This window comes from Thermobia domestica, chromosome 10, assembly GCF_964235325.1.
Source record: "Thermobia domestica chromosome 10, izTheDome1.hap1.1, whole genome shotgun sequence".
Lineage (NCBI taxonomy): Eukaryota > Metazoa > Arthropoda > Insecta > Zygentoma > Lepismatidae > Thermobia > Thermobia domestica.
Genome location: NC_137463.1, coordinates 268264357 through 268288456, shown reverse-complemented (window position 1 = coordinate 268288456; position 24100 = coordinate 268264357). Strand labels below are relative to the sequence as shown.

The window sequence follows — 24100 nt, the reverse complement described above, 5'->3', positions numbered from 1 at the left end:
AAACAAAAAAAAAGAAAGAAAAGAAAGAAAAGTTACCAAAATTACTCATAATCTAAAATTTCATAATGATTACTTCTTCCATATAAGAAATAAATAACAGAATATAAGTATTGAGTGCCGAGTAATAAACGGATTTAGCGGGTCCCCCTGGGCTTGGGGGCTCCAAAAACGAAAAAAATGTTACTAAAATTACTAGTCGTCTAGAATTTCACCACAATGATTATTTCTCACACTCAAGAAATGGTTCTATAGGCTTGGGGGGGGGGGGACAAAACTTTTTTTCTTTTACTAAAATTGCTGGCAATTTTAAAACTCACAACGCTTTTCTCTCGCATATAAGAAATGAATAATAAAATATAAATATTCAGCAACCTACTGAGTAATTGACGGGCTCGACGGGGCCCCCTAGGCATGGGGGCCCCGGTGCGTTGCACCGCTTGCATCGCCCATTGTTACGGCACTGTAGATGGTTTAAAAGCTACTTGCGAAACAGAACTTTTAAAATACAAATAGGCAATATAACATCTAGTCAAGGTCAAATAGAGAAGGGAATAACTCAAGGCTCTGCCCTCGGACCGCTTCTTCTTTTTTTTTTTCTATATTTATCCATGATGTATATACAAAGAAAATCTAATACTCAAAAATACTATTATACTCAGATGACATAAAGCTGTTTATACGAGTATGATACTAATTATAAGTTACAGAAAGATTTAGGTAACAGTAAATCTCTAACTCAGTATTTTCTCAGCAAATATAAAGTTAATAGAGTAATAATAAATGAAGCAGAACAAATTAAGTAGCTTATACCTATATAAGACACTTGTCAAACCCGAACTGGAATTTGATTCAGTCGTGTGGTACAGTTTATCTAGTACAATTGTAAACAAAATTTAAGCGGTACAGGGCTTAAATGTTTTACAAGGCTACTATGTTATAAAATTAAAAAAAAAAAAAAAAAGATTACTATTCACATGACTATGAATATTGATTAACTTATTAGAGACTTCAGTCTTTCCGGAAGTAGAAAATTTATTAATAAATCGTTTATTCAAATGGTGTTGGATAACGAACATAATAAAGGTGTTGCACTAAATTCAAAATGTGAGAAGAGTGACAAAGTCTTGAAACAATTCAAAGTAAGTTAAAGAAATAAATAGTGACAGATTGTTCGTTACATAGGTTAAACTGTTTTAACTTTATGACAAGGGATCTAACTGCCACTCTTGATTTTATTGTAAGTATGTATATTCAGTATTAATCAATTCTTTATGTTAGATATATGAAAATAAAGTGACTAAATTTTTTCTGCCTGTTTGATGTGTAATTTTATACAAAATTGATCAATTCTCTAAATGATACTTAAATGAATAATGATTATTATTATTAATGCTGCATCTGGAATGGCAAAAGGGGCCAGACAGACGAGCGATAAGAAAAGGTGCTTGGTGTATGCAAGGTTCACAAAGGGGGGGACATGAGGTAAACAATGGTAAGAACCACTGATCTAGAGCGTATTAATTGGGAAGGAGGAATGGTTCTGAATGAGAAAAGGAATTTAGTTGAATCATTATTTGACACTTTTCAGTTCTGTTCTGCCAACATCTTTCACAGAACTGTAAACTTTAGTTCTTTTAACACCACATACAAGGAATATACCTCAAATTTGCATTTGAGGAAGGCGACGAGTTGTGAATCAGGTATGCTTAAGAGAAAATAAGAAAAGGGACCATTTTTGACAAGCAACAACCTTTTTCTGTATAGGTAATGACATAGTTCTCAAAATTTATGATACTAGGTTATGTGTGTCTCTGTTATTTATCAGATTTTGTAGAAACTGCTCTTTATACTACCTTGGTCAAAACGTTCCCGGAATTACCAACGTGTGGCGTTCTCAGTCACCTAATTTGCCATTTTCTCTTTCTGTGGGTTGCCACATGTATCAGTAATATTCCCTCCCACTTTGAACATCCTACTTTGCCATTCGTGTACGTAACGCAGTGTTGAGTACATCTGTTTGGGTACATATTTCGATTTTTGCAATGGAGTTAATTTTCCAACAAAGAGTGTGTATTAAATTTTGTTAAAAATGGATTCAATGGCGTAAAGACCTTGGAAATGTTGCAAAAAAAGTTTCGACAATGATACTCTAAACAAAACAACGGTTTACCAGTGGCGAGCACCCAATGAGCCAAGACAAAAAAAAAAAAAAAAAAGTCGTTTTCAGTCGTAAAAGGTAATGCTCAGGGTTTTCATGAGTTACATTGGTGTTGTATATCATAACTTTCTACCAGAAAGTCAGACAGTCATCAAGGAGTATTATTTAGGAGTTATGAAGCATTTGCGTGAAGCAATCTGCCGAAAAGGAAAGATCTCTGGAAAACCAACTCATGGATTTTGCACCATGTTAAGGGAGAGTCGACCAATGTTATCATTATACGCGAGTTTCTCACTAAAAACGTAACAAATACTATTCCGCATCCGCGAAATTCACCGGATTTAGCTTCGTATTACATTTACCTGCTTAATTGATTCAAGCAACCATTACGGGAAACACATTTTAGCAGCCGAGAGGAGATAGTATGAAAATCGAAGACGGCTGTGATGGACATACCGAAAGTCGAGTACCACAAATGTTTTGAGAACTGGATCAAGAGCTGGCATAAGTGCGTTGCAGTCGATGAGGATTACTTCAAAGGAGACAATATCAATTTTCAGGAATATATTTGTATTTTTAATTTTGTGAGTGAATTCCGGGAACTTTTTGATTAAGGTAGTACATGTCCATAAAAATACTATCATATTTTAAAATGGTATTACGTCGCTCTTGATAATCATATTTAAATGAAATTGGTCACATTTGAAAGAAAAACTCAAATATTTTTGTGCATGTCAACAATGGAGAACAATGTCAATAATGAACGGGATCAGACACACAAAAACTCATGTTTATACTTTGTGATTAGTCGATATGGGTTAATTGTTGGATATTTAGCAGGCAGTTGCTGACCTGCTGGAGGTTACTTGGGAAGCTTCTATGTTTCTGTACTGTTATGCCGTAATGTGCTAACGTAAATTTATTTCCTTTCGTTGTGTTGTGTTGTTATTAAAGAATAACTTATAAGGAGTTATGGCGACCCCTCAAGAACGAAGTGGGTGTGTTTTGTAATATCACAACACTCCAAGGTGACCAGAGCTTTTATTTTCAAAAACGGGACGCATACGAATCGGCGACGGGGGGTGGGGGTGACTTCCACATTGCATTTTGGGACTCAGCAGTGTTTTCAATTTACAAAATACACAAGTAAGAATGATAACACAGCGTTTCTAACTTAAGTACTACCCAACAATACTTTTAACTACTTCAACACTCAGAATTCCCACTCAAATCCCCACTTGAACCACAGAACACTCAATTCTCATTTGAATATTCAGCAGTTCTAGGCACGGCTGTACCTTCCCAATGAGTGTTGGTACGGAAGAGTGTAGAATTAGCATTGATCATTTATATTTTGGATAATAATTACGGGACACCTGGGTTATGTTTGCTTAAAAACGGGACATTTAGTAGCCCCGTTTGAAAATCAGAAGAAAAACGGGACAACGGTTGAAAATAAGGGACTGTCCCGGCTAAAACGGGACGTCTGTTCACCTTGCAGCACTCAGAGTCTGGTGCAGTTTCAGCGTGCTTTTAGGCGGTTTCGACATCAGGCTCCTAACACACGTCAGTTTTAAAGTGGTACAGTCACGAAAGAAAATATTCTTCACTTGGCAAAACTTCTTTTCCTAATAACTCAACAATAAATTAACCAATTAGAGTATCGATTTTTTGGCAAGTTATCAAATTATAACTATTCTAAAAATAACAACAAAAAGATCCAAATTAATTCATTTGTTTCCGAGTAATTGGCAAATGACAAATGTCAACTATCAAATACTTTCTTTCCCGTGTGTACCGTGATTTTGTGGATTGTGGCTGCATATGTCATCAAAAGAAAGGCCATTCAGGGAGTCCATCTGTCAATGCGGGAATTGTGGAACAAGTGCGTTAGGCATTTGTACGTATTCCTAAGAAGTCTGTCCGTAGAGCTGGTCCATGAGGTGTAGTCAAAAATATTTGAGTTTTTGTTTGAAATTTGACCAATTTCATTTTAATACGATTATCCAAAGTGAAATAATACCACTTAATGTATGATAGTATTTTTATGGACACGCTCTACATTGTCACGAATAAACTGTGTCTTACCCTTCAAAGTAAATAATGCACACTTAGGCTATCGAGAGTTTACTGTAGTAGCAAATTTAGGGAAATAACCATTCGTATGAATAAATATACTAAATTAAAGTAAATGTAACATAAACATTCAAAGGTTTGTTTCATTTACTATATATATACATTGACTTGATCCCTAGTCTTCCGTTGCAAGCGCTGCTATCGGCTGAAGGAATTCCACTTGTTTTCTCTCGCTTAGCAACAGCTGAACCCTTATTGGCTCAACGCGTGGATGTATGAGGGTGTGAGCTTTAGTTCGCATTTTTGCCACGGCTCAAGACATTTTGACAGCGCAATATAAATGGTTTATTTGCAACTGTAAAATAAAAGCAAGTCGATAATAAAGAGGATGTGTTACCTGGCGAATGCTGAATAAGGACAGTTCCACCGATCCCACTTGAATTGTTCTTGACAATGCTCCATTGCCATCTGGGATCCTGCTGCTAGCGTCTCTTCCAGCGTACGACCATCCTAGAAAAACAAATTGATCACCTCTAATAATAGTGCAGAATGCTCTTAGATTCTATAATACAGGCAAGGAATATGCAGACATACTTCCTTCTATATTTTCCGTTGAAATACGAGTTCTATGAGACCCACAAATACCAGGAAATCAGATTGGGGAAATACCGAGAAACAGTGAAAGTATCGTTGTCGATATTTGTCTTAACGTCACAACCAAAGGATAGGGTTACCAAGAGAAAAATAACAGTGAAAGTACAAGAATGTAATAAATATATTAAGTGAAGTTAATGAACTACCATTGTATATCGAAAATGTATAATTCGTTTCTCCAATCTAATTCTAAATCATACTAGAACATTTTGCCTTCGCACCTCATATAGTGATTCTGCTGATTTTAAAGCTTTGTATATGAATATATCATGGTGCAAGCACCACACTGTTCTTCTTCTTCTTCTGCGTCATGACCCTCTTACTAGTTCCGCCCTATTATCTCCAAAATTGGTCAGTGTTTCTTGGCTGTACCTTGATGTCTGTTACACAACACACTGTTGGATATTTGGATTCCTTCTGGATATTACAAGATGAACACTATTCATTTGACACTAATTATTCCTTCCCCACCCTAATAGCATTCTAGACTTTTAATAGCCTTACTCAAACCTAGTGATGAGCAAATGAAAGACCAAGACCGGGGTGGCCTTTGTCTTGCACATCCAGTATTGGTCTTGGTATTGGTCTTGCTTGCAAGTGTCTTGCAAGTCTTGCTTTTAAAAGATTTTATACTTTTCATAGGTAAATTTTACTCTATACATAAAGGATAATAAATTCTACAATGAGGCAATAGTAACAGAAATACAATGTATGTTTCTAAACGTAACATACGTAGTTTACCTTCGTGTAAGTATGATGATAGTGTACAACATAGGCGATGACCTTTATTTAAAAAAAAAAAAAAAAAAAAAAAAAAAAAAAAAAATGGGTGTCGACGCTTCACTGCTTATAAGATAAATCACAACGTTTCGATATCTTTTTACATCTTTTAACAGATCCAACACCACTGGTTCCAAACTGGGGGGCTACCCCTGAGACGCATGAAAGAAAATCAAGACGGCATAGGTTATTGAAATATCATGAGTTGCAAAGTTATTTTTACACTCTAAACGTGTCAGATTTTTCTTTTCAACCACGATTAGCAAATTCTTGTATTAAACAAACTTCCAATTAAATATTGAGATTTTTTTACTGATTTCAATATGGGGCAGAAACATTGACATTACGCAAAAACGATGAAAAAATTGTAGACTTTCGAAACGTAGGCATGGACTAAAAAGGAAAGAATTAGCTGTGTTGAACGGAAAACGAATGAGGTGTTAGAAATATTAGCAGGAGGAGAAAAAAAATAATTTTAGATATTTATAAGAGAATAAAGACGAACTGGTTGGGATATTGGCTGAGGAGGACGTACTGGAGGGTATGGTGGAAGGAAGGAGAGGGAGGGAGCAAAGGAGACTAGTTGAAGGAAAATACAGTATTAAAATATAAAATTGCTACGTTAAGACGAAGAGACTATCTGAGGACCACCGTACATCGAAGCTTCTCAGTTGCAGCAAGTAACCTGCCAATAATGGGAGAATTGCTATGATGATGATGATATGTTTAGCAATATTGACCAAAAACAGAGAGAGAAAAAGTTAAAATAATAATTGCAATAATTATTATTATCATCATCATCATAGCAAATCTATAATCAAACCTCTTAATATTTTAGAATAATTTGAGTGAAAACTGAAAACAACTGAACTGTCTATGTCTTTTGTGTAAATTCAATTTATATAAATACTTTTGACCTATATTATAAATACAAAATAACGGCATCAAACTCCATGTTATTTGAAATAACTGTACAAAACCAGTCTCACTTGTGAATATAGATTACTAGCATCAATTACCACTTCGTTGGGTTAAATTAAAATAATAACAATTTCGTTAGTCAGTCATTTTTTACTATTACTAAAGCTCTCTCTGATATCGGTCATTTTCGATCATTTTTATATTTTTCTCCCCTCCAACTCCCCAAGTTGCGGGCATGAATTTTGGTTTAAACGGCATCAGAAATGTTACTGTTCATCTTAGAAACCCCGAAAACTATGGATTCGGCACTAATATCGGTCATTTTCAATAAATTTATATATCTTCTCCTCACCCATGTCGCAAGGCATGGCATCGGAAGTGTCACTGTTCATCTCAATGACCTCGAAAACCATGGATTCGACATTGATAATAATGGCGATTTGCGATAATTTTTATGTATGTCCTTCCTCTCCCTCCCCCAAGTTGCTGTGCTGAATTTGCATTTAAAAGGGATCGGAAGTGTCACTGTTCACCTTAGCGATCCCAAAAAGTATGAATTCGACACTAATAATTGGTCATTTTTGATCATTTTTATGTATTTCCCCCCTCTCCCAAGTTACGGGGCAGAATTTTGTCGTAAACGGTATCTGAAGTGTCAGTATTCACTCAGCGACCTCGAAAACTATGAATTTGACACTAATATTCGTCATTTTCGATCATTTTTGTATATCTTCCCTCTCCTCCGCCAAGCCGCGGGGCTGAATTTCGATTTAAAGAGCATCGGAATTGTTACTGTTTATCTCAGTGACCCCCAAAACTATAGATTCCACTCTAACATCGGTCATTTTCGAGCATTTTTAAATATCTCTCCCCTCCCCATCTCCTAAGCTGCACTATCAAAGTGATATGACAGAAACCATCTCAGGTCCGAACTTCATCTATGTTGAAAATTTGATTGAGATCGATTGGCTGGTTCAAGAGTGATGAAGTCACAAAGACAGTCACATATATTTTTATTTTTTACATATGCCGCCCTCTTCCCCTTCCCATACGTTGCACCGTGAAAGTAAAATTATAAAAATATTTCCAGGCCAGAACTTCATCTATGTTGAAAATTTGATCGAGATCAATTGGGTGTATCAAAAGTTATTAAGCTTTTTTTATAATTTTTATATACTCCTCCCCCTCCTTTAGGTTCTATCATCAATGAAATTATAAAAGAAACTTTCCAGTTCCGAACCTCATATATGTTAAAAATTTGATTAAAATCTATTGGGTGGTTCAAGAGTTATTAAGTCATAAACTTAGTACACTCTTATTTTTATCTATATTGATTTTTGTATATCTCCCCCTCCTCCTCCTCCTATATGTTGCTTCGTCAAAGTGAACCTAGAAATAACATTCCAGGCTTGAACCTCATCTACGTTAAAAATTTGATCGAGATTGGTCATTTAGTTCAAGAGTTATTACATTTTATTTATTATTTTATAGCTCCCCCTCCTCCCCTAAGTTTTAACCCCCACCTCCCCTCCCCTAAATTTTATCGTCAAAGTGAAGTGATGAAAATACTCCCTGGCCCAAAACTCATCAAATGTTGAAAATTTGATCGAGATCGGTTGGGTGGTTCAAGAGATTAGGAGTCACAAACATAGTCACTTTCAATGTTATAATATAGATTTACTGTTGTAATATAATGTTATATCGCCCAATCCTCGGTGTACCGTATACCTAAGGAGGCTAAAAGTTATATTGATAAACAATTATTCAACGTATAATCATCCGCCCATGAAATCAAACTTGCAGTCACGTGCACTAAGTTTCTGTCAATGTTATGAAAATTTAATTTTGTTATTAATTTTATGAGCACACATTAAAAATTTCCAATGGGTGCTTGAGTTTCGGTGCCAAGGCCATACCCATGTAGTCGGTACCTATGATGTATGGAACTACCGATGCTCAATACTACATTTCTCTTTACTTTTGTAAGAAGAACACCAGTAATATGCTTTGGAATGAAACGACATACCTAGTTTAACGTCCCAGGTTTTGATCCAAAGGTAAGGGAGACGGTGATGATAAAAAAATGAATGAAATGGTGGAATGAAGAAAGTAGGAGGAAAAGGAAAAACCCTGAGAAAACCCACGCACACGGTGTTTGTCCACCAAAATAGCTCACATGACGCAAGATGACACCTGTATCTCTTAAAAACGAAACGGTATATCTACCAGGGGCGGATCCAGGGGGAAGGCGATCGGGGCGATCGCCCCCCCCCCCAGAAGAGGAAACTTTCTTATTTTATATATATAAATAAAACCCATACCAAAGTTTGGAGCCCTTAAAAGTAGCAGTATGACAACCCACCGCCCGCCCCAGAAGTCGGTCCTGGATCCGCCCTTGATATCTACAGAAAACGCGAACAACCAATTCAAAAAACGACATACAGATCGACTCACATGGATTGCATAAACTACTGGGAACACATTCACTCCAGCGGCATTTTTACTGAAGCTAAGAAATTTAAGTGAAAGATGTAATAATTTGTACTCTTCTTTTTTACATTCTATAAAAAAATCAAGTAGTACCGGCACTTCTGCAAGACTCTTGCGCAAGAGTCTTGGTCTTGCGCCCTTTGGTTTTGGTCTTGGTATTACATCGGGATTCCTGATCTTGGTCTTGCATGCAAGACTCTTGAAAAACTGCTAGATCAAGACTCTTACGTTCATCACTACTCAAACCTTCAAGGCTAAGTCTGTAGGCTTGCACAAGTTTGCATTTACGTGGCTGCAGACGTAACGAAGGCTATAGCAAACTTGCTAGTTCCTTGATTGCAACCTTGTTTCAGACTTGACAATAATAGATAATATAGGGCTAGCCTTAAAATTCGTTTAAATTGATACACCTGGGAAGCATGACTTAAAATTTACACTTGGCGAAGCTCTATACAGAGACAACCTCTAAGGCTAAGTCTAACACGCAAGCATTCTTGCGCAGCCTTAATTCTTTCATCTGGTCTAAGCATATGCAGGTTTATATGTCGAAGCTATCTGGACTCCAAGCATGATTTCTAAGGTTAAATCTATCAAGAGAAATTAAGGGCAAAATTACTGTAGACGTGCGTGCTTACTGGGTAAAGTAAACTAAACTTCTGGTGCAACAATCCTTGCTAGGATCTAGTAACCGGGTTTTGTGAAATCCATGCCTTTGGGGTGATATGTGGTAAGCACATCTACTCTCCTCGCCGTTCTACTAGTTCTTTGAAGCAGCTCCCCAATTGTCCTCACCGTACGCTGTGTACACCGCAAGCCAACAGCTTCTGGTGAATACGAACGGTCACCCATCTTTCCTGCGACCAGATCCAGTATTACTTAACTTCGGTGATCTCCCGAGAAGCGTTAAAAAAAAATCAAACCTAAAACCATCCAAAAGCAACATAGTAGAAGGCAGGTTACAAAATACACTTTGTTCTAACTTCCTAGTTACACCAACTCAAGCGACGTCGAATTTATATCAGTAACAGCGACTGTGAAGTGGAACATGTGTAGCGTATAGCTAATATTTCTTATTGTCTTACTCTCGTTAAAGACTGCAGAATGACAAAGCATACGAAACTGAAACCGAAATACAGCTGACAGCAAGTGTGAAGTGGAGTGTTTTTTTCTTGTAAGTGCAGAAACCAATGAGACGCGATGACTGCGACGACGCATGGATATCAAAAGCAAGAATTGTTGCTCCATTGTACAAGTGTCTCTCATTTCACCATGGCTTTTGTGGCTTACAACTTTCATCGACCACACGGAATTTAAAATGTAAAACATTATGTGCTTTTTAAACAACTATATACGGAAATCTTTTTTTTTTCTTTTTTGTTATTTACACAGGTAAGGCTAGTTTACTAAGTCAATATGGCGGTTTGTAAAATCCAAAGAGATGTCATCCAAACTTGGAAAGAACTTTTTTTTTTCTTATTGTCAAACCAAATAGCAACAAACGCGAAAAAAAGTTTTTTTTTGTAGACTTGTTTCTAGGTTTTTGCATACTTGCAGCGTTGCCACAGTGTACGATAATTATCAAAACATACGATAATTTTGTGCTCTGGTTGATAGAAAATAATAATCATAAAACGTACGATAATTTTAGGATTGGGTAGAATATACATTTTCCACTGGTATTTTCTTTATGCATAAGGAAGAACAACAGTTTGGGCGGAGATAAACAGGAACAAAAAAAAAAAAAAAAAAAACAGGGAATAAACAAGGATGCTACACAAACACACACACACACACACACACACACACACACACACATATATATATATATATATATATATATATATATATGAGAAATACGATAATTTCTTCCGATATTCGATAATTTTTAGGTATTGTGACAATAAATTTGTTTCCATAGTCTGGCAACGCTGCATACTTGACACATTTTACGCATATGTACGTGTCACGTAGAAAATATTCCTTTACGAGTAATTCCCAGAAGGGATAGGAGCCACCCTAATTTCTATGCTTGTTTCACAATGTTACTATTACAAAACTAGGCAATGTTTATACCACTGGTGGGCACAAAAACAGTTTTTTTACCGGATTTTACCGGAACCGGTTTTCTTCAAAACCGATTCCGTTTTTTTTTTTTTTTTCAAAATTTGTTCTATTTCTGACCGAATAGTGTTTCGTTGTTCTCCGGAAACCGATTCTGTTTCCACAGAAATAGTTTTATGTGTTTTCCAAAAGTTTTCACTGAAACCAGTTTCGGTGAAAACCGAACCGGTTTTTGGAGAAAACCTAAACCGGTTCCGGTTAAAAACGAACCGGTTTTGTAGAAAACCGAATGTCAGTTTTTCGGGCTTCGGTTTTCTAGAAACCGTTTTTTAAATAAAAACCGGTTTTGCCCATCCCTAGTTTATACATGATATAAACTTTAAGGATAACTGGATTTTCTCTGTAAACTCCTGTTTCCTCCCACACTCTTATTCCACCAAATCTTTCGTCGTCATTCATTTGCCTTAACCAGCATCACCCTTAGCCTAAAGGACATAAACGAGGGACGTTAAACTGAAAGATTTTGTGGAATAGCTAAAATATTTAGACAACGGTTGTACTAGTAACGGTGCGACCATATCTACTCTTAATATTAAATGCTGAAAATGTAAGGAAATCTTACAACACAGACTATCACAAACAAACTGTGATTATTAGTTTTATATTAGAAGGTAGCGACAATTTTATAGATAACGGTGTCTGTATTCCCGTTGATATTTGTGGGTATACATCTGCGGAAACCTATTTATATAGTATATTTTAGGAAATAAAAAAAGAAAGAAAAGAAAAGAAGAGACTTACCACCATTTTCGTCACTGGCAAAATTTCATTCAAGGAACCGGATCTGAAATTAAAAAAAAATAGTTTAAATAAAAAATAAACTGTTAATGGGAAAACCATGAAGGCATGGGTGATCGCAGCGAAGGGCGAGGAGACAATTGTCCCTCCCTGGATTTTCGAATGGGGTTCAGCTCTTCGAAATACATGTCAAAATGTATTGAATTTGCTTACTCACCTACTTCCATATTTAATATATTTACTGACGTTAATAAAATTATGTAATATGTACCAACAACCAATATGTACAACATAAAATATTAAGAGCATCAAGGCATAAGACTATGTAGATACATTCGCGACTTCGTTTGTATGTCCATTTTTGACAAACTCCACCTACTTGGAATACCGGTAAGCGTTTCTATGTATACTCATGTCCAAAATTATTGTCGCATGTCTATAAATATGTTGTTTCAGGAATATAATTTGATAACGAATTCGCCCGGTATTTCTTATAATATTAAAGATATACCACATTGACTTGATCCGTAGTCTTCCGTTGCGAGCGCTGCTATCGGCTGAAGGAATTCCACTCGCTTTCTCTCGCTTAGCAACAGCTGAACCCTTATTGGCTCAACGCGTGGGTGTGTGAGGGTGTGAGCTTTAGTTCGCATTTTTGCCACGGCTCACGACATTTTGGCAGCACAATAGTATGTGTATAATCGGCAAAGACATGTATGTGGCAAATTTCATGTCAAAAGAGCAGTAAATAAGAACAATAAAACGAAAATAAAACTTTATTGTCCATTTAGCAACATTTTGTTTTATTCATTCTAATTTTCGTATTTATAATTATTTTCCTATGTAATTTACCACAAATATACATTTCCCGATTATACACATAGTATCAGTATTAAAAGTACCATGCAAAATCATTATCAAATTATATTCTTACAAGAAGACTGTTATAGATATGCGACAATCATTTTGGACATACTGTACATGAAGGTTGAACAATTCTTGGAATTTTTAATTTTGTGATTCTATATTCAACGGACAGGAGCCTACATTCAGTTATGGCAGAATAACTCTTTGATGATGACGAAAATTATTTATATTTATTGTGTTTCTACTTCATAATAATTAATGAGTTGCAAACTACTTGAAGAACCTGTAATTCTTCTGGAAAGGGTTACCCATATCAACTATCCTTCCTTAAGACTCTTACTACATTACGTGGAAATACCGATATACAGGGTGAGCATAAAGTCTTGCCCTGAATACAAAAATTTATTACAGAAGAACTGTTTGACATAATAATGTAAATACTGGTCAGTTACATGGGTTAGTATTACAAGTTTTATTTAAGACTACTTACGTTAGACCACTTCAACCTGTGCCCCCTTGGTAACTTAGAATGTCTAAGCGGTATTCCAGTTCCCGCCAGGTGTTTTGTAACATGTCTTCTGTCACAGTACCCACAACTGCTTGTATCCTAGCCTTCAGTTCCTCGACGTCAGCAACAGGTGTGACATACATAGACTCTGTCCTTGATATAGCCCCATAAAAAAAAAGTACAGTGGAGTAATGTCTGTGGCGAGGAGAGCGTGATACCACAGCACCATTGCGCTTTCTCCTGCTTCGATGCCATTTCGCCAACTAACGTACTGCGTCACTCTTGGGTAGCACTAGTGCCATCTATTGGTCTTTTAAAAAACCTGTAATACCATCCTATGTAACGGACCAGAATTTACATTATTCTGTCCAACGGTTATTCCGTATGCCTAATAAATTTTTATAATCAGGGCAGGACTTTATGCTCACCCTGTATATCTACCAACAATGGAACATTTCCAGGAACAATATTTGAGTAATTGTGAAATCTTATTCACAAACAGCTTCTTTAAAAGGCCGTATTCTCACAGACATATGTAAGAACATTCAATATTGTCTCTGAAATAAAATATGAAATAAAATGAAATCTTTTAGTTTAACGTCTGACGATTATGCACTTTAGGCTAAGGGAGACGGGTGATGATTATGAGACAAGTGAATGATGATGGAAGAATTGGTGGAATGCGAATGTGGAAGGAAATGGGAGTACCCGAGAAAACCCACGGACACGATGTTGTCTACCACAAACTTACTTAGGCAGGGATTGAATCAGGAACCTCACACACCAGAGGTAAGCGCTCTACCACTGGGCCACCATGCCCTCTATCGCTTGAAATAGAAATATAAAAGAGCTCGTGGTGGTTCAGTGATAAAGTGCTTACCTCTGATGTGTCAAGTCCATGCTTCTATTATATCTCGCGCCAAGTGGACTTCGTAGTGGACAAACACAGTGCGAATCTTTTTGTGTGTGATTCTCCCGTTTTCTTCTACTTTCTTCACTCCACTATTTTGTTCTTATCATTATTGACGTCTCTGTTAGGCTCGGAGCAACGTTTGAATTGCTTCTGCTATTGAGAAAAAGTCAGACATTAAAATTTGGTAGCGTTTTCCAAAGAGTACTTAGTTTGTTCTTCTCCTTCTTCTTTCTTAAGGCTGTTGCTACCTCTTCGCTGAGTCGAGTTTTCCCCTATCTAATAACATTGGAACTTTTTTCGTGTTTTTCTCAGCAAGCAATGAACAAATCCTTACAAAAATTTGCATGGAATCAGGTCGATAATAAAGAATTCGTTATATGAGCTTATAATTTTACTAAAAGCCTCCAATTAAGTTATTCATTCCCCCCTTTTTTTCATGTGAAGATTTGCAACAACGCATTGACGACACTGCGTTCTCTCTTCTAGCAGGTTGCGGCGAGTAACTGAGGGTTACTTTGAAGTTTCAACATTGTCCACAGCTGTGAGGGGACCCTTTTCAACAATGACATATTTATGGCATTTCAGTGAGGAGGCGTTGGAGTACGTTTTCTTTGCTGAAAGCAGAAAAAAATAAACACAGCGAGAATAGATCCATTCTTCTTTACATTAGCTTTTCCCCCCGTCACGTATAGACAGTTATAAGTAATTAGAAGCAAACTGTCTCTATTGAATAAAGATACTTTTAACGTATAGGAAAGCGAATGTCACTTTATCATTATTATTATTATTATTATTATTATTACATTTTTCAAAACATGAAGAGACATACCTTTCTTGACTCCAGTGCCCATTTTATCTATATATGAGGTATTTATAATAAACTTCTATACTGCTAAAAGAAAAGCTACTTTTATAGTGACGTATTATTTGTATTTTATTTATTATATTTCAATTTAAAATAAAGTGTATCGTTTGTAACAACGAGTAGTGCTCAAAACAGCACCTATTACCAGTCAACTATAGATTTAGATCAAGCATAATAATGGACAACAACACCAATATATATTGTATACATTTAGACCCTATTGGATCAAAAGATACAATCTATTTCAGACAAAAAATTTCTTGTAGGTCTTATCTCGAGAGCTACATATAGCGTACCCAAACTATGACTTAACTTAGTATGATGTGCTTATTGCGTAAAAAATACAAAAACTCGATTTAAGGACCTTTCAAAAATTTTGTGGGCCCTGATCCACAAAATTCAATATATTACATTCAATCAAAAATTTTCTTGTACGCCCCATATTTTGACAATTACAAAGTGTGTGGCCAAACCAAAACTAACAATTTACTCAGCATGATGTGCTTATTCCGTTAAAAAAAAAAAAAAAAAAAAAAAAAAATTCAGCTGCCATTCAAAAAATTTGTGGGCCCTGATCCAAAAAAATCAATATATATTTCACCCATTCAAACATTTTCTTGTACGTCCCATATTTTGAGAACTACATATAGTATAGTCAAACCAAAAAGTAACAATTTAGCCCGCATGATGTGCTTATTCCGTAAAAAATACGAAAACTCGATTTAGGGCTCATTCAAAAATTTTGTGAACCCTGATCCAAAAAATCCAATATATTTCATACAATCAAACATTTTCTTGTAGCCTTATATCTGGAGAACTACAGGTAGTGTAGCCAAACCCAAACTAACAATTTACTCAGTATGATCTGCTAATTCCGTAGAAAATACGAAAACTCGATTTAGGAACCGTTGCTAACTTTTGTGGCCCTAATCCAAAAACTAATTATTTGGCAAGATCGCAATCTTTTTATGCACTTTTTGGATCATTGATCCATTTTTTGGATTATTCCTAAAATTCTTGTTTTTATATTTATATATAAGGTGATACAAAGAAAATTTAGGGAATCAATTGATCTGATTGAAGATTTGTTTAAATCTATTTTATAGAATCTTTTAGATTTGTTAACTATATTCCTGTTAACTGCAGATTTTTTAAAAAGATCTCTTTTTAATCTACATTTGTATTCTTTCTTTACTCACTCATAAAGTATATCTATAACTGTTGTCAATTTTTAAAGTTGCTTCTCAGATAAGTTTCGAGAGTTGTCCGCAAAATTTCGTTAACATCTTATTTGAACTAACGTAACACTGTAATCTCACTTTAATTTACCATAGTATATTTTCTTTCTTTTTTTTGCGTGAAAGTAACATTTGAAACCGAATTATTTCTTTAAAATTTATACATAAAATGAAAATTGTTTTTTTAAAAAAAACTATGACACTCATTGTATAAATAAATGTGAAATATTAGTGTTTGTTTGATTTATTTGTATTGATTGAAGTCAATACTTCGAGTGTAACTTTGACCACTTATCAACAAAATTAAAAAGTCGTAGACCAGTATAATTTAAGCAAGTTACTTACTTGATTTGAGACATAATTTTGGAGGGGAAGAGTAGAAATTTTACTGATAACATTTTTTTTATTTAACTTTTCCTGTATTTATGTTTAGCGTGGCCTTGTGAATTTTGTTTACTTTTTTTTTCAATATAGAAACTTACCAGGAATTTTGGAGTATGCTCATAGATATTTAAATTGTGAATAGTGCTTCGGTGATATTTAGCAATTTGATTATACTGCTTGTTTATTATTTTTTAATAACTTCATTTACATAATGTTGTGGCTTAATGTAACGAAGTATTCCATCACATATTTTTATACTCATACGGTAATGCTTTAGTTTAAAATGTATGACAATGATAAATTGGTGTACCTCAACAAAAAAGCCCTATATTTTAAAATGAAGCATGAAAAAATAATGCATAAAATTAAAATTATTCTGTTAATATGTGTTGTACTATATTTGGTCTAGGAATTAATTCGTGCGGTTGGTACGCACACATTGAAGCTGTAGTACAAACACAAAATACATAAATACCTTAAGAAAAATATTGTCCATCGCTAGCCACCACTTTCGCCCATCTGTCAGGCAATGTACGGATTCCGTGGCGAAAGAAGTCCTCATCCTTGGAAGCGATCCAGTCAGAGACCCATGTTTCGATATCTTCTGAAGAAGTAAACCGCTGTCCAATCAAATCGTTGTTCATGCAATCGAACAAGTAGTAGTCCGAAGGAGCAACGTCTGGTGAATACGGCGGGTGGGGTAAAACTTCCCATCCGACATTTTCTAAATAGGTTTCGACCGGTTTTGCGACATGTGGGCGAGCGTTATCATGTTGAACAATAAGTTTATCATGTCTGTTCTCCCATTCTGGTCGTGTTCTGGCCAGAGCTTGCTTCAAACGCATTAATTGTCGTCGATAACGTTCTCCATTCATAGTTTCACCCGGTTGCAGCAGCTCATAGTACACCACACCTTTCATATCCCACCATATGCACAGCATAACCTTTGCACAGTGAATATCTCGTTTTGGTTGTGATGGACCTGGTTCACCTGGTTTCACCCAGGCCTTTTTTCGTTTAGGGTTCTCGTAATGGATCCACTTCTCATCACCCGTAATAATTCGATGCAGAAACCCCTTTCTGTTCTGTCGTTGAAGCAGCAATTCGCAAATGGTTTTTCGTCTTTCAACGTCTCTGTCTTTCAATTCATGTGGAACCCAATGTGACATCTTTTGAATCATTCCCATGGCTTTCAAGCGTTTGGAGACTGTTGTTTGATCAACGCCTAATGCTGCTGCAAGTTGTTCCTGCGTTTGACACGAATCCTGCTCGAGCAATGCTGTCAATTCTTCGTCTTGAAATTTTTTTGGCTGTCCAGCTCGCTCTTGGTCTGCCAAGCCGAAATCACCACTTCTAAACCGTGCAAACCACTTCTGACACGTTCGCTCAGCTAGAGCATGGTCACCATACATACGATGACTTTCAGTCGCACTTTTCTGCATGTTAAAGTAATGCAGCAGGACACTCCGCAAAAACACTTTATCAGGCACAAATTGCGCCATGTTCACTTAACTACAAACTGGTGTTGTTGACGCTTTAATCCACTGCCCTATACTACGAACGATACGCGATGACAGGGGTTTGCAACACATGTGTGGATACACGGAACTGTGGGACGCTCCGTTCGTTGCGCCATCTCTTGTCCACCCGCACGAATTAATTCCTAGACCAAATATATATATATATATATATATATATATATATATATATATATATATATATACATATATATATATATATATATATATATATATATATATATATATATATATATATATATATATATATATATATATATATATATATATATATATATGTTGTAGCTATAGATGAAATTTCGCGTTCGCCATCTGGAAAATAAATATTTCTTATTTAGAATGCGTAAGTTACAAGGTTATTATTAGCAGGTAACACTAATAAGTCCCTATTCCCTGTTACCAAGAAATAAGTCCCTATTCATATTTCGAAAAGTAATAACCACGAAAAGACGTTACCAAGAAAATGATGTTTGTATCTACATTAACACTACATATTTCATTATATATAGATGTTTTCTTGTGTAGTAAAAGAATCCCTGATATTACACTTCACTTTCTCCTGCAAATGTGCTCTGTTAGAAGGGTAATGTATTGTCAGTTCTTGCCTCACGATACTGAAATAACACCGAAAAATCTGTCATCATTAGGAATAGAATTCGACAGCATTCACGCTAAGAACACATTTGTGTAACAAAAAAGTTTATTTCTAAATTTCCTTCGTATGTGGTAAAAATGAAATTATTATTATTTAGCATAAACATTCTATACTACTATTCACAGTTTCAAATACATATACACAGGCCGGTAGCCAGCCCAAAAATGTAGGGAAGGGGGGCGGCTGAAGTTAGGGGAGCCCGATCCAACCATATCATAGTTTATCACCATATTATATAGTTCATTTGCAAGCGTACCGTGAAAAGTTTAGGGGGGCAGCGAAAATTTAGGGGGGCAAACCCCTAGATCCTCCTGGATACGGGTCTGCATATACATATATATAATTATTCCAAAATGCTATCTCCACTGGTTTACCTGTTTCCGTGAGGTTACAAAAGTCAAAGAGCGCTGGTGTTTTCAATGTGAAAACCCAACTGGTGTCGGCAGCGCGGCCAGTCTCTGGTCAAGGAAACACCGGCAAGGAGGAACCGATGTGGTGACCACAAATTTTAACTAAATTACTAGTGCCAAGCCGCACTGATATTCCTTGCTCGTTATAATCTCTTGTGCCAAGAATTTCCTATTATTATTATTATTATTATTATTATTATTATTATTGAGCTGAGCGAAGCGAAGCTCTTATACTCGGCTTAGCCGTTTGGTTGTCCGCGAACTCCTCCTAGACCGTTTGGCCGATCTCAACCAAACTTAGCACGCTGATAGAGTATGTCGTGCTGAGTGACAACATAGGTCGAAATCAAAAATCCGATGTACCATCGAGGAATAATCACCGAAAAACGCTTCCTGATTACGTAGTTAAAGCTCGCTCAGCTCATTTCATTGCAATCGGTTATATCCATTGCATTCCTAGTTATTATTATTATTATTATTATTATTATTATTATTATTATTATTATTATTATTATTATTATTATTATTATTATTATTATTATTATTTCACACAGGAAATTTGAAAATAAAATGAAATCTGTAAGTTTTACGTCCCACAGTTATGCCGGTTAGGCTAAAGGAGACAGTGATGATAAGTAATGAATGAAATGGTGGAATGAAGAAAGTGGGAGAAAACAGGAGAACCCCGAGAAAACCCATGCACACGATGTTCGTCCACCACAAAGTTCACTTAGCGCGAGCTGGGATCAAACCAAGGACCCCATGCAACTGAGATGAACGCTCTACCACTGAGCCACCGCGGCCGCCCACACAGGAAATTTATCTGCTATCACAATCGTCTGCTAATTTATATTTGTATAACCAATCACCAGGTGTAAGACTGAAATACATGAGATGCAAGAGGCACCTTGCTATGTTTGAAGTAACCACAAGAACTCCGAATGAGACTAGACGAATATACTAAAAGCAATAGGTTTAGCAAAGAAAATAAAGAGCGCCCCCTCCTTCCTCAGTGCGATAAATCTGTCCTCGAAAAGGACGAGAGGGCTAGAAAATTTCATTCCACAGATGTGATATGGACAGAGTTTAAAAACCTGTTTTAAATGGCTAGCCCGAATTTCCCTCACGCTGCTAATACAAACAGGGAGAAGCAGAGATCGCACTGTTGCAAATCTTCACATGAAAAAAAGGGGGGAATGAATAACTTAATTGGAGGCTTTTAGTAAAATTATAAGCTCATATAACAAATCCTTTATTATCGACCTGACTCTATGCAAATTTTAAAACGAAATATATATATAAACACTTCGCTTTAGCCCTGATTCGTTTTACGTATCTTTAAATTATCACTATGTTATTATAATAAACATATCAGCTACTAATTACTAACCATAAACATGAATTGCGTCCAAATATCGTCGATTTATTCTTCTGTTTTATACGTACATTAAATATCAACAGCAACCATATCTTTCGTATACGTATCCTCTAATTTCGTGTGTATATCTCCGTAAAGAGCTTTCCCATAGCAACTAATAATCTCGACAATAACAACATGTTCTATCAATAACAAACTAATAATCTTACTCATGACAACATGTCCTGTCAATAACAGCGTTCTTTCTTTTAATTATATCTAAGCTATATGCTTAATTATTGCGCCTCTGATCAATGTTGATAATATAGGTACAGATTAATTATAATAGGGATATATCGCTGTAAATGTCGCCCAGAACGGGAATTCCGTAACAGTATTACAGTGAAGGAAAGAACCCTGTATATTATCAAAACATTCACTTTTTGAATAGCCCTCGTACTAATTATTATTACATCAATCCTCGTATTAATTATTATTATTACATCAATATAAATATTTTTCTTTTCTCTTCTTTCTCCATATATATATATCAATTCACTTATAACAATATTTTTCTTTTATTACTAATTACATATCATAAAACGTCGATTCATTACAAATATCATTTATGGGTCTATTCAAAAATTATAACTAATTGATGACTTACGCAGAGTTACTAGTTAATTGTTCCTCTTTTACATTGAGCGATAACATCCATATACAAACAACATTATTTATAATTAAGATCGTCATCTTATCAAAACAACAACAAGATCAGAAGGCAATAATTACGTTTAAAAGCTTCAATTTAAAATCAATGTCATGGATTTCAAGTTAATACAATCAAATCTCTTTTGAACACGTAAGGTAAAATAAAGATAAACATAACACTCAAAGTTATTACAAAGATAAAATAAATTAATCACATCATAACATGTTGCAGAAATATAAAGTCCAAATGAAGTATTCACAACACAACTCATAACATCTGAGAGAATAAATTAAGAATTGTTATCCAAATTTAATTTAGTTAACATATCAGGGTTGAAATTTTAACCAGCTTTAGCCGTTTACCTGCTCCAGCTTTTCATATCTAAATTATATTTATCATCAATATTATTCACAAATAAATTAATAGACGAATTTTGCGTTGAATAATCGTGGGAACCTTCGGCTGGTATGGGATTAACCCCAACCATATCAGCGGGTTTTAGTTTAAATTATGATTAACAAATGAGTCAATTAAAGTACATTGAACACCACAATCTTGGTTATTCTCTCTTGATCCATTTCCCGTTTCATTTATTACTTCGGTCCTATTCCGACAGTTCCTGCCATCTCGAGATCTCCAATTGAATCTGTTTTGGGTCACACTGGTATGCATGACATTGTTACTGTAATTACGTCTTCCACGAAAGTTTCTTCCGTTCGTCCAACTGTTCCTCGGATTACCATAATTCGTTCCATTTCTACCGCTAGAATTGAATCTTCCATTAGCTCCAGTTCCAGTACGTATAACAGATCTTTCACTAATTCCAATGCCAGTATTGTCACGTGACCTCTCATCGCTGCGAAGATTTTCGATATTTTCATTAGTTATATTCAGGTTTCTGACAGGAATTGGATTGGGTGGATTACGATTACTTCCGCTAGGGTTCGGGAATTGATTCTCGAAGTTCTGAACTAAAATTATCAGATGATTGAAGTTTACGCATTGGGTAGACAACAGAATCTGTTGTAATTTATACGGCAATAAAATGCGTACGGAAGCGATTATTCTGGATTCTGGCTGAAACGGATTGACGAGTTTAAGTTCATTATATGCATTGATTGTAAAATCCGTAAGAGATTTATCGACTCGAGGTGAATAGTGTCGAGTTCGCACCATCGCATCACGGTTAGCTAACAAGAAATCATTTTCGTAATTAGCCAACAGGGCCCGTTTAAATTCTTCGTAGGATTTTATATGGTCGCGAATAGCTTTAAACCACAAGGAACAAGGAGGAAGTAACAGATGTGGTAACAACTTCATAAATTTAGATTGATCTACACCCATAATCTCGCACTCTGCTTCAAATTTTTCTAAGAACGAGCTTGCGGTTTCGTCACACTTACCGCTGAATTTAGTCATGGCCTTAATTTCACTGACCTTAACGTTTATTTTGCTATAGTTATGTTTTTGTTGGCGTTGATAATGGTCTGGAACCCTTTTGCACTTATTTATCTCCTTTCTTCTTTTGCGATCTGGACTTTGGAATCGCCTTCTGTGGTTTTCCACAACTAAACCATCATCAGTAGAACTCTTAGAAGAAGATATCCCGTCAGTTTCTATTAATGGAGTTCTCGGGCAGTGATGCAATGCTTCCTGTTGAAGATGCAATGTTCCCTGTTGATGATGCAATGTTTCCTGTTGATTGGGAGTACCCAAAGCCTCCTTATACATAGGATTATTGTAGTCACATTCCCTCTCTTGTAACGATCTGATTTCCTCTTGTATGTTGGATATCAGTATGCTATGTGAATTGACCTGGGCAGTAATATTCACTATCTGATTTTTTTGTTGGGCTGTCGTCGATTCCACGGCTTCAACGGCTTTCTTTATCGACTCTGTTTCTAGAGCTAGTTGATCCTGTCTATCTTGCCATTTGTTACTAAATTGTTGAAACCTAGTATCAACTTCTCGCGTCATATCATTTGTAATTTTGTTGGTAACTTCATCAGCTAATACTTGCAAATTTTCTTTCAAATTGTATTGCAAGCGATCAAAATTTTCTTGCACACCTTGTACTTTATCTGAAAGAGATTTATGCTGCGCTAGTATCTGTTCTAGCTTTTCATCGTTTGATTTCAGCTTTTGATCGTTCAATTTCTGCATCTGTTCTAACTTTTCATCATTCAATTTTTGTTGTTGATCCAATTTAGTTTGTTGTTGATCAAATTTAGTATCAAGTAGTTGACTAAACATATCAATAAGGTTAGAATAGGAATGTTCAGACAGAGTTACGGCATTTCCAGGTATGGTTTCATTTGAAATGCTGGGTACTTCTTCAATCTCGGAATTCTGCATAATTCCAGTTCTTTGGATTTTCTTTCCACTTCTCAAAGTAGTGAAACTCATAAAATACGTATATACATAAACTCAGTTCTTACTATTCTTCGGAACTAAATAGTATAGTATAGTCCCGTGTCTCCGGCACCAGATAAAACGAAATATATATATAAACACTTCGCTTTAGCCCTGATTCGTTTTACGTATCTTTAAATTATCACTATGTTATTATAATAAACATATCAGCTACTAATTACTAACCATAAACATGAATTGCGTCCAAATATCGTCGATTTATTCTTCTGTTTTATACGTACATTAAATATCAACAGCAACCATATCTTTCGTATACGTATCCTCTAATTTCGTGTGTATATC

The 24100-nt window shown here is 35.6% G+C and overlaps 1 protein-coding gene across 2 annotated transcripts in view; it reads right to left on the bottom strand.

Moving 5' to 3' along the window:
- The window catches only part of LOC145662221 (protein Wnt-8b-like), a 75436-nt gene that overhangs the window by 32545 nt on the left and 18791 nt on the right, over positions 1 to 24100 (bottom strand). The window contains exons 2-3 of one of the 2 annotated variants that reach the window (XM_081727555.1): positions 11942 to 11984; positions 4632 to 4744 (exon numbers count right to left, since the gene is read on the bottom strand). In XM_081727555.1, coding sequence (XP_081583681.1) covers positions 4632 to 4744; positions 11942 to 11984 — 156 coding nt within the window. The remainder of the gene's footprint in view (positions 1 to 4631; positions 4745 to 11941; positions 11985 to 24100) is intronic. The other variant, XM_081727556.1, reaches the window with a different exon arrangement.